This window comes from Peromyscus maniculatus, chromosome 8, assembly GCF_049852395.1.
Source record: "Peromyscus maniculatus bairdii isolate BWxNUB_F1_BW_parent chromosome 8, HU_Pman_BW_mat_3.1, whole genome shotgun sequence".
NCBI lineage: Eukaryota > Metazoa > Chordata > Mammalia > Rodentia > Cricetidae > Peromyscus > Peromyscus maniculatus.
The window spans coordinates 60,037,233-60,049,928 of record NC_134859.1 but is presented as its reverse complement, the minus strand read 5'-3'; the positions used below and the strand labels follow the sequence as shown (position 1 = coordinate 60,049,928).

Here is a 12,696-nt window from a genome sequence, read left to right as displayed (position 1 = left end):
TACTAGTCTCAAATATTTTTACATTGGTATGATTTTTTGTATATTGATACAAATTTAAGGTTATTTTTGTCATATTATATATAAGTTTCTACTCTTGTTTAAGGTATTGTACCTTTCCAGCTCATTTTAAAATGTAAAGTTCTAACCTTAAAGGTTATTATTACAAACTGTTTAGGATAGTTAAGAAATACAGGTTATAGTTAGTCATCTATAACAATCAAACTTACAGTCATGTTAGTATGTTTTCAAGGTTAAACAGATATATTTTAGATAGATGGTTTTCAAACACTTTAGAGACCTATGGAAGATGGAATTTAAGATGTTTAAATAACATAAGGCTTTTCATGACAGTGAGGCATGTCTGATCCTGGCAGCACCAATTTACTTCAAAAAAGGATGATGGGCTGCCGTGGGATATCTTCCTGTATGCTGTGAATATATGTTGTCTTCATTGGTTGATAATTAAAGCTGTCTGGCCAATGGTGAGGTAGAATAAGGTTAGGCAGTATGTTCAAACTGAAGACAGAGATGAAGAAGGGTGGAGTCAGGCAGAAGCTGTGAGCCACTGCAAAGAGAAGCTAGATGTGAGAGAACAGGTATTATCATGAAGCCACATGGCAAAACATAGATTAGAGGCTGGGCGGTGGTGGTACATGCCTTTAATACCAGTACTTGGGAGGCAGAGGCAGGTAGATCTTTGTGAGTTCGAGGCCAGCCTGGTCTACAGAGTGAGATCCAGGAAAGGTGCAAAGCTACACAGAGAATTCCTGTCTTGAAAAACCAACAAAACAAAACAAAACAAAACAAAACAAAACAAAACAAAACACCCCATAGATTAATAGAAATGGGTTGAATTAAGTTATAGGATTATAGGAGCTAGTTAATAATAAATCTGAGCCATAGGCCATACAGTTTATAATTAATATAAGCCTCTGTGTGCTTACTTGGGACCGAGTTGCTACAGGACCAGGTGGGATGCAAGAAAATTTCTAGCTACAATAGGCATTGAAGAACCTCCATATGGAGTTTCCTTTCATTGTGGCAAAATTAGCCACTGGGCAAAGAAACTTCCTTTACCTCAAATGCTCGACAGTATGCTGTCCAAATTGGACAAGCAGGATACAAAGGAAGGCAACTGATGAACTTTGCCAAGACAAGGTAAAACAATCCTTCAAAATTCCTGCTTCACAGAAAAGTCTGTCAGATATTCTAGGCCTGTAGGTTGAAGATGGATGTCCCAACATTATAGAGGAACCTGGGGGGACTATCCAGGTAGCTATCTCTTTCCATCATTTCTATAGTTTTGGAAGTTGCTTGCTCTATACTTCCTGTTTACTCAGGTAATATTATATCCTTCTCAGGTTTTGATGGGGTTGAAGACTAGACAGTTATAGTTACAGTTTTCCTTGTTACCAAATTGAAAAGTAACAACTCACAAAAGAGGAGTAAAGTCCATAATGTTGAAAGACATAAAAGCTCAAGTTGTTTATGTAAAAAGAAGTTTTAAGATCTAAAAAAATATTTTTAGGATGGTAATACAAGTTATGATAGAAAGTGTTTTAGTGTTTAGTATAAAACTTTAGACTAACTATGATAGGGTAGATAATACAATATTTTCTCTGAATTTGCCAAGTACATATGGGTTGGACTTTGTGAATTCTTACCTGATAATTGTTCTTATTTGATATAGTTTTACTATGTACCGTTAAAACCTTTCCTTTTTATTTAGACAAAAAAAGGGGGGAAATGTGGGATATCTGTATATTATGTGAAGATGTATTGCTGTGATTGGTGTAATAAAGAACTGAACAGCCAATAGCTAGGCAGGAGAGGATAGGTAGAATTTCTGGGGAGAGAAAGGAAGAGGAGGAGGAATCTTGGCACTTGATTTTTGCCAGCAGACTCAGAGCAAGTTGGATGTGCCATATTGAGGAAAGGCAAAAGCCATGTAGCAAAATGTAGATTAATAAAAGCAGGTTAATTTGAGTTATAAGAGCTTAAGCTAAAGGCCAAGCTTTCATAATTAATAATAAGTCTCTGTGCCACTATTTGCAGGCTGGTAGTACTGACGAGAAAGTACTACTACAATTTCCAGGCCTTCTGATTTGTTGTTTGGGTTAATTTCTCTAATTTTGATAAAATATAACACGCTTTCTTTTAAGATATGTTATGATGGGCAGAAGCAGCCAAGTACACAAAATGTTACAACATGGGTGAATGCAGCTTTTAGATAGAATTCCAGTACAAGGCTGACACATGCCTTGCTTGTGGGTCTCAGGCTCCTCACTGTGGAACGGACATTGGACACTTGGACAGGAAGAATGATGAATACCTGAAGGTGAGTATGTGGCCTCTCATCCCTTCCCACTGGATAACATCATGTAGATGGAGACATTCAGGTCTGCATCATGAAATAGCTAAAGACTGGTAGCACCAATCTCAGTCTTGAAGGCAGAAACAGAACTACTGAGGTTAGGAGATATGGCCAAAATAATTTTTCCAAGCAGGTGGGAGAAGGAAAGCTGTCACAACTCTGGAAATTTGAGTCCCAGCTCTGCCGCATTAACATTGGGAAAACTAGTAAAACACTTCTGAGCCCGTTTCCTTCCCTGCAGTTGGAAAAATATTGAAGCTACATTAAATAGCTTTCAGGAAGATTAAGTAAGATACATCAGCAAAATAACTTACCAGTTTTTGTTATTTTATCAATCACAGTATTTGCTGATTTCTTAATAAGCACTTTATGTACGGTTAATTTAATTTTCAGACCAATCCTGGGTGGATGAAAATATTTATTTTCATTAAGAAAATCAGCAGGTCTGTTTGCTACATCAATGCTTTTCATCTCACAACAGGCTACCCCAGAAAATCATAAAAAGGGAAGGAGGGTGCTGTAACTAGGGAGAGGCACATTCTTCATCATGGTGGGAAATTCCTGTTAACTGAGACTGAATCACTGAAAGAGGGTTTACTAAGGCCCATGCCATCTGCCGTTAATCTCATCATTAGGATCCTCAGCTTCTAAGGTCCTGGAAATCATAGCGCTTGGCAGCATCTCTGGATTGAGCCCTCCTAACTCAGCTCAGGTCTTCTACTGCCATTCCATTATGATATCCCTCCACACAGCCCAGGATCCTCTGCTAACAGGGCCCCGAGGGGAAAGGCATTGCATTCATGAGGACTCATGATTGAGCGTGTAAGTTTCAAGAAAGCCCCCTTTTCTTGTGCCCCTTTCTCATCTCCAGGTTACATAAAAAACTGGGACTTGGGACTTGGTTTCTCTCTGCTCAGAGTTCACACTAGGATCAGAGACAGCATAGGACAAAAAGCACTTTGGCACCTTCATTAGCTCCACAGTGAATGGAAAAAAGGAATACACTAGATTTAACCGTCCTCATGTGAAAATGGGGGTTGGTAACTCCCTTGTTATGCTCAGGGAACTAATATGAGGGGTAGAGTACAGAATTGAGTGTGAGACCTTTTTAAAAGAGTTAAAAGCCACAACACATCATTATTGGGTTCATTAAAGACCAGGGATACTTTTTGGATTGCAGTTCCCCAAACTCCTCCTTCCTGGGAGGGCTAATTTCTGAGGTCCCTGGAGAGTGACTCCTCAGTGGATGGAGCCCCATGGCAGGATGATCTCATCTCTCTGTCACTCCTTTTCTTATATGACCCCACCTTGCTCTCTGGGACTAGGGCCTGCATAGTGCCTCCCTCTCCCCTTTCTCTTCCAGAGAAGCCTTGTTCACCAACAGTACGTGCAACAGGTGAGTAAGTATTCCTAGGAGCTCCCTTCTGCTCCTTGAGAAGTCACTTGGGCTGCTACCAAATGAGGAAGACTTCTTATTTCAGAGAATTCAGTAGGGAAAGTCTCGTTCAGATAATACATCATACGAAAGAAAGAGCTAGGGTCAGCTAGGCCGGGGCCCTTCTGCCATCTGGGCAAATTTCCTGGGTGAAACCTGCTTATTGTTTCTAGTGAGAGATAAACACATTCAGAGAATCCAGCCTTTCTGCCTGAACCTGTCCCTCAAGGAGCCATCTTGACTTCATCAGAGGGCCCAACTGAGACTTTATCATCAGACCCAGAGAGTTTGCCTGAATCATCAGAGAGTCACTGAGGTACAATTAAGAAAGCCTGCATCTCAGACTGGATGCATGAGAATAGCAGGGGGCCTTTTCTGCTAAGGTCACCATGGTAACCTTGTGTGACACAGACTTCTTGGATGTACAGACCTAGTTCATCCTAGACTCTTGGAAATGACAAGTAGGTTCCAGGTTGCTGAGCTTCTCTGTGAGGCCAACTCTTCTTGTATGGCCTTGTTTATTCACAGGGTCTTGCCCTCCTAATTGACAAATAACTTGGGACTGTTTGGGGAAAAAAATCACACCAGATAAGTCAGATGTCTAGTTCTTCCCTGAGTCCTTAGAAACATCCCGTATGAACAAAGGAATTAAGACTACAGCAGTGCACCTGTGCCTTTCCCTCAAGTTTGTACTTCACATCAGTTTCTTAAATTACACAGCTTCCGGTTCATCCAAGAGACCCTCCCAGGCCCTGTAGTCCAGTCCAATGGCCCCCCGCACTGAAATCATGTTGGTCTTATGGCTTTAGTTCCAAAGTTCATTCTGGATTTGTTTTGGAAATACTGAAAACCCACAGCATGTAAACGGTGATGACAGGAACTGAGAATGTGGACGATAAACCAGACGAAACTCTTCCTACAAGCCACAGTGGAGCGCAGCTGTGCCCTGCAGAGAAGTGGTCATACAGGAGGGTAGCAGAGACTAGGAGAGGGTACAGTCGGAGTGCTACAGGACGTTAGTGGAAAGCAGTTTGAGCTAGGGGACACCAGGATGACCCCCATTGTGGAGGTGTATTGTCATCCAGGTAAGAAGTTAAGAGATAAGAAATAAAAAAATCATTCTAGGCAAAACAATCTGAGAAAGCTGGGAGAAAGAAAATTGAAGAGCACAAAACCTTTACAACTTTAGTTGTATTGGAGAGAGCAAGCTGGAGGATTTTATTCTTTGCTTATTTGATATGCTTTGGGGATGCCTTTTTCCTATTAATGTGCCAATTCATATGACACTTACTGAATGAGTTCTAGGTCTGTGTTTAGGACCCACAGGATGACACAATGAATGTGACCATTGACTTAAGGGGGTTTTAGACAATGTAAGGGTTAACAAATTGAATGTCCCCCACTTAACTCACATACAGAGCAGATAGTCATTATATTGTAGGCACTTCATTTGGGATTTTGATCAACACTCTGCCAACTATCCCTGTGTGCCCATATTTGCTGCTGCTCTAAGTTGCACATAGAAAATTAACTGTGTAGATAGGGGATGTTTTCAGTGTTTAGAGTGTCAGCTGCTGGCTGGGAGAGGAGAGGTAGGTGGTCTGAGGGTCTGCTGGATCAGTGGGGTAGAATCAGACCTGCTCCAGAGAGAACTGTAAAAGGAAATGGGATGTCTATAGGGAAAAGCTCTAATGTATAAGCAGATATCATACTAAGAGCCAACATTTATCTTCACAAAGGAAATGGGACATTTTTAGCTGTATGCCAGTAAGATTGCTCTCTGTGGGCCAGCACAATGGCTCAGCAGGCAAAGGTACTTGTTGCCATGCTCAACGACCCGAGTTCAATCCCCAGGATTAACATAGTAGATTAAAAGAATTGACTCCCTCAAGTCATCTCCTTACCTATGTACATAACACCATAGCACACATGCCACGGCACACATGTATAGACACATGAATGCACACTACTACAAATAAATTAATACCTTTTTATTTAAGTAGTTAGTTTTTAAAAAAACATTGCCCTCTGTCATTTGTAATGTGATGAACATGCAATTATGCATCAGAAAAGCTTCATGGTTGATTTAGTTCCATGGTCACCATGCATCATTATCACTGCCTAGGGGGACAGCCTCCAGAAGTGCAGGGCTCAAAAGGAATCCACAGAGTTGGCATGTATTGACTTTTTTATCTGAGGGGGTTAAGGGAAAAGATACTCACACACTTTCTTGATAGTTTCCTTCAGACCTTTTCTTTATTCTCCTTTTGCATTCTCTATTCTTTATTTTCCTGATTTCCTTCTCTCATTCTTGATGTTTTCCTTCCAACTTTATTTTTGATGTTTTCCTTCTAACTCTCTCATTCTTGATTCTTTCCTTCTAACTCATTTTAACTCTATTCTTTCCCTTACAGCTTATATACCCCAACAAAATCTTTCAGGCAATATAAAAATCACAATGTGTTTACATTCTACTCTTCAAGTGAATGATTACAATGAATACAATTAAAAAAACAGCATGTTTTTCCATCTCCCTTATATGATTAAACATTTTACGTATTACAGGTGAAAAACAAATTATCCCAAGACCCCACAAACATGCATACCAAAGCAACTTGTTATAGATTAACAGAGTGTAAGAAAGCAAAGTGCTTTTCTTAGCCAGTTCTTTTACTGGAAGGCTACATTTTGCAGTTACAAAGAAAGGACCAATCACTTTATTACTAATCTTGAAAGGTAATCTTATAAGGCATCTTAAAGGAATCACAAACCTAAACTTTTATATATGAAAAAGAATCAGCTCTACTTTAAATCTTGAGGGTGCATACCCACTCGTCAATAGTTTTTTATATCAGGAGATTGAGGGCAAAAATGGGTACAAGGAATTAATCATCACCTTTGGTCATCAACCAATCCTAGCAAGAAATGCATATCAGCTAATGATAATTGGGCTGCTTAGTTCTTGTTCCCTGACCTTAATGAGTTTCCCATTCAACTATGTGCCTTTCTAAAGCTTTAGATTGTCTTCTTGGCTTTTTTACTTCAAAGCTATTTAACCAAAACATCTTAGTCTAACTTTGAGTTATTTTCAAAGCATTGTTTTAGCTATGATGCACTCTGAAACCTGTGAACACATCTCCCAACATTAAGGTCAAAGTATTTAAGCTAGTTGGGCTACTGGGACTCAGTTGTTTTTCTTAATCATTAACCTAAGCCACAGTCTATATGGCTCAATAGAAACATATGTGCTCTAGCTGTGTGTCACTTCCTTGTTTTATTTTTTATCATCAAAATTCTATTTAGACTAACATTACTATTATCAATTAGACAGTATAGCTTAGGAAGAAATCATCTTCATAATAATCCACAGGTAAAAACGTCTAGTATAACAGGATATTTCCATGAGACAACACACTACATTACAGGCAGTGGGGATCTCCCCACACCCATTCCCTCCACACAAGACACCAGAGAAAGATGCAGCAGCAAACATGTGAAGGCACAGCAGAAGCAAAAGGCACTCAGGTCTGTGGTCTCAGAGCCTCGCCTAGCTGAGGTTTACCCATCAGGGATTCACCTCCTGGTGGGCCGACACCCTGAAGTCAACTCCTATCTTCTGCGCCTCTGACATGGCCACCAGCACATCATGGTTCAACAACTTTCACATTAGACCAGCGTTGTCAATGGCAGCAGATGGACTAGAACACAAGGGGGTTGACCCGATGCTGGTGTCCCTCCTGAACGCACGAGGCAACTCACATTTCATCACCTTCCATCCCTAACACCCTCCAGAAGAAAATTCCCAAAGTGTCAGGTTAGTTTTCTAATGGTAATTCTGCTCCGTTGCATGAGTAGCTGGACATTTCATGCTTTCTAAAACCTTTTTAGTCACGATGTGACCGACACTGGCTGCTGTGGAGGGAGTCTGTCTCACATCCTTGTTGGCTGTGTGTCTTCCTTTGAGAATTGCCTCTTCAGACTGTGCCCAGGTTTGGTTCTGTTTGGTGTAATTTTTATTTAGCGCCACCATTGTCAGTTCTGAAATGACACTTTTAATTGGCTTTTAATTTTTGTGAGTCAGCTGATAGTCCTTAGCCTAAAATCTGTACTGAAAGGCATAACTCCTAATAGAAACGAAGCAGAAAACTAGGTAACTTGGGTGTTTGCTGGTGAGTTGTCTGACTTCCCTGTGTATTCTGTTCCTTTTGCTGTGTTGAAGCTTCTGATTTTAACCTAATCCCACTTGTCTATTTTTCCTTTTGTTGCTTGTGTTTATCCAAAACTGCCTTGCCAATATTGCTGTCTTGAACCGTCTTCTAGCACTTTCCCATCTTTTCTTTGGGTCTTTGGTACATTTTTAGCTCATTTCCATATATGATGATGAATAGGGATCTAGTTTCATTATTATGCATGTGTGTAATGCCTAGACTTAAGACGTTCCTCTTGGCACTTGGCTAGAAGAACTTATTTTTAGTGGCCAGATGAGCAGACACATTGCTGTGTTCCTCTTACAAATCTTTCCTCTGATGGCCTCACAGCAATTTGGAGGTTAGCTACTATATAAACGCACAACTAGAAAGAATAACTTTTAAAGATAGAAAGCCAGGCATTTTATAAATATGGAGATTGGCAGATGGCTCAGTCAGTATAGTGCTTGCTACATACATATGGGGACCTGAGTTTGATTCCCAGCACATGTAAAAACCCTCAGGCATGGTGCCAAGAACTTGTTCAAAAACAAACTTTAACAACAACAACAACAACAAGAAGACAGAAATTTGACGTGGGTGTGTCAAAGCTAATTTTAATAAAGACATAGATGATTTTAAATTAAATTTGCATGGCTATAGCTCCTGGCAGGCAGACCACCCCTCAGTGTGGGCCACACATCCAAGAGTATATGGGTAGTGTAAACTATACTAGATAGCTTTAAAAAAACAAGCGGAGGACACAAGAGCCAGGTAGGGAAGGGGGACAGATCTGGGAGGAGTGCGAGTAGGGGTGGAGATAATAAAAATGCATCATATGAAATCCTCAAAGAAATAATAAAATGAGAAAAACAAAAATTTTCAGTTGCAAAAACAAAAAAAAAATCACAAAAAGTAAAGTCAAAGAAAGGAGTTTGCTTGATAAATAGAAGATCAGCATCCTGAAAATACTCATTCGCTCAAGTGTGTACACTATGCAATGCACGCTGGTGAACCCCACACAGATTCACTCTGGTGGGAACTGAGAAGTCAGCAGGTTGTTTTGTTATTAGTGGATTTTACAAAATCATGAAATCATGTAATAAATGTCATTTTATTATTTCATAGAACATGGAGAAAAATTCTTGTAGGATTCTGAACTGTGTTGAATCTGCTGAGGAATAATATCTTAACCCTGTGACCCAGCAGAGAGGAAGGGCAGTCACTCTGCCATGAGGGGACCTCTTGGAGCCTGAGGAACGTGTGTGTGTGTGTGTGTGTGTGTGTGTGTGTGTGTGTGTGTGTGTGTATGCAAGTATATGACATATTAATGTATAATACATTGTGGTCATAACACTAATATGACTCATTAGAGCTCGCTTGGGATTAAAAGAAAACTATGGGGAAATAAATCTGAAAGCTTGTGTGTTCCTATGTGTTGATGGACCTGAGAGATATTTTGTACTAGTCATTTTTCTAGGTGTCTGCACATGTGCTTCAGTCAAAAATTTATCTGCTGCATACTCTTTCTTAATTCACATCAAATTGTGGCATCTGTTACAAAGTGAGACTTTTAGATTTCGTAGTTGATTATTGTTGCTTTATGAAAATTCTTCATTTGTATATACCACTCTCCCTTTCTCTCCTGCTCCCTCTCCCTTTGTCTCTCCTCTCACTGCCTGGGCCGGCCTTCAACTTGAGTCAACCTCCTTTATGTGTCATCATGATTGACTTTAATCGCTTTTTCCTACTTGGCTAATTTTCTCCTAATTCTGAGTTTCCCATGATTTGTCTTTCTCTTGAGTTTTACTGTTGGAGATTTCTGCTTTGTTTTATTTGCATGTATATACCACATCTTCTCTACGCATTGACTACCTCTCATGGTGTGGGGAGAAATGTCTAAAGTAATGGTACCATCAGGCAACTTATAGGCAAGGTTTTGAGGTAAAAGCACAGAACTGGAGGTTTGGCCAGAGTCTTAGGACTTTCATTGTTGTGAAGAGACACCATGACCATGACAACTCTTGTAAAGGAAAATATTTCATTGAGGTGTCAGCTTACAGTTTCAGAGGTTTAGTCCATTATCATCATGACAGGGAGCATGGCATTGTGCAGGCAGACATAGTGCTGGCTACATCTTGATCAGATGGAAGTGGACTATGACACTGAGCAAAGCTTAAGCAAAAGAGACCTCAAAGCCCACCCCCACAGTGACACATTTCCTTCAACAAGGCCACACCTCCAAATAGTGCTGCTCCCTACGAAGTTCATAGGGGCCAATTACATTCAAACTACCACAAAGCCCCTGCGATACACAGAAGTTTATCCTCAGGCTTAGCATATGAAACAGTGCATTTTTATTGACTAATTACAGTAAAGATGGATTGTTTCTACTCTGAAATATCTTGTGACAGGAATTCATGGAGTCCAAATTTAAGACCAATGGAACGGCAGTTACCGAGTTTATTCTTCTGGGCTTGGTAGAGACAGCAGGGCTGCAGCCTGTCATCTTTGTGATTTTCTTCTTCGCCTACCTGCTGACAGTTGGAGGCAACCTAAGCATCCTGGCAGCTGTCTTGGTGGAACCCAAACTACACACTCCCATGTACTTCTTCCTGGGGAATCTGTCCATGCTGGATGTTGGGTGCATCAGTGTCACTGTCCCATCAATGTTGGGTCGTCTCTTGTCCCACAAGCGTACAATTCCATATGGAGCCTGCCTCACACAGCTCTTCTTCTTCCATCAGCTGGCTGGGGTTGACTGCTTTCTGTTGACAGCCATGGCTTATGACCGGTTCCTGGCCATCTGCCGGCCCCTCACCTACAGCACCCGCATGAACCACACAGTCCAGAGGATCTTGGTGGCCACGTCCTGGGCTTGTGCCTTCAGCAATGCACTGACCCACACCGTGGCCATATCCACACTCAACTTCTGTGGCCCCAATGTGATCAATCACTTCTACTGTGACCTTCCCCAGCTCTTCCAGCTGTCCTGCTCCAGCACCCAGCTCAATGAGCTGCTGCTCTTTGGTCTGGGTGTCCTCATGGCTGGTGCACCCGTGATTCTCATTGTCACCTCCTACATCCATGTGGCAGCTGCAGTTTTGAGAATCCGATCTTCGGAGGGCAGGAAGAAAGCCTTCTCCACATGCGGCTCCCATCTCACTGTGGTGGGCATCTTCTATGGGACAGGCGTCTTCAGCTACATGAGGCTGGGTTCAGTGGAGGCTTCAGACAAGGACAAGGGCATTGGCATTCTCAATACTGTCATCAGTCCCATGCTGAACCCACTCATCTACAGCCTTCGGAACCCCGATGTGCAGGGTGCCCTGAGGAGGGTGCTGACAGGGAAGCGAGACATGGCATGAGGGTGCTCAGGAGGTCAGAACACACAGTGCAAACTGGGCATGGTTGTGCATAATTAGAGTCCCAGCACTTGAGAGTGGAGGCAGGAGGATAAGAAATTCAATTTCATCTTTGACAGCAACTTCGAGGCCAACCTATGCTGCATGAGGTCCTGTCTCAAGAAAACAAACGAACAATACATCAATATTAAGATTTTTCCTTAGAGATTTGTTTTATTATTCTGCAAGTATTCTATACATTGTGATAAACACAAATCTTTAGCTGAATGAAATAAAAATTGCTATTTATATGTATATTTTTCTCTTACCTTACACAAATTTTACACTGTTTTATTATTCTGATGTAAATGAAACTGTTCTTCCCAACTATTTGGTAACAGTGACTGTTATAAATAAACTCCTCTAATGTTTAATTGTAAATAATTAAAATTATTATAATATTAAAAATTGCTATTTTGAGATGTAATTTTGGAGGTTCACCTCAGTTTGGTTATATTTTCAAATATTTGTTTTCCATGATATGACTCAAACTGTGATTCCTTCTCAATTCATCTATGTAATCTCTGACCCTTTAATGTGACATATTTGCGGGTATGTTACTTAGAAAGTAAACATGCTCCCATGGGTGTGGGTGACCCCACACCCATGAACTTACAGGCAACACTAATTAGACACAGTGGGCTATTTCTTTAAAAAGTAAAACATTACATGAAACTGGGAGGCAGATGTGTTGGAGCAAGAGTCCAGGGGAGATCCCACAAGGGTGATGGAGGTAGACATGATTAAAATAACTATGTACATATATGAGATTCTCAAACATTCAAAAAATTTTTTTCAAGAGAAAAAATTGTCAGTGATCACGGTGAAGTGAGGTTGGGGTGGGGTCTTAATCCAGTGAGACTCAGGACCCTCAGTCACCCTCAGTCCCTGACATGTGAAGAAGCAGTAGGAAGCTGACTTTCTCACAGCCAAGAGAAGAAACTTCATCAGAACCTGGCCAAGGCTGCAACTGGATCTTGGACTTTGTGTCTGTAGAACTGTAGCAAGATGCATTTCTGTTGCTTAAGCCACCCAGGGCCACCCTTTGTCATGACCATCTGTGCTGGGCGATACAATCCATTGGTGCTACTTAGTTAGAATTGTCTTGTTTTGTCCTCTGTCTAGGATTTATGTCGACTGTTAACGATTTTCACATTGATTTGCAGAAACTCTGCTGTTTATTTTGCAAATAATTCCAGTCTCCCAATTTGCTGTTTTTCTTTCACTCCTTTTTTCATCTCCCACTAACTGCAAGTTTCATATTTTATGTATTCAAATATATCTTTTTATAAGCTC

The 12,696-nt window shown here is 40.8% G+C and overlaps 1 protein-coding gene across 1 annotated transcript; it reads left to right on the top strand.

Moving 5' to 3' along the window:
- Positions 1 to 3,693: 3,693 nt before the first annotated feature.
- LOC102927405 (olfactory receptor 3A1-like) lies at positions 3,694 to 12,696 on the top strand. Its single transcript, XM_076577762.1, has 2 exons — positions 3,694 to 3,770; positions 10,411 to 12,696. Exon 2 carries the CDS (start codon positions 10,417 to 10,419, stop codon positions 11,362 to 11,364), a length of 948 nt encoding a protein of 315 aa, XP_076433877.1. The 5' UTR covers positions 3,694 to 3,770; positions 10,411 to 10,416; the 3' UTR covers positions 11,365 to 12,696.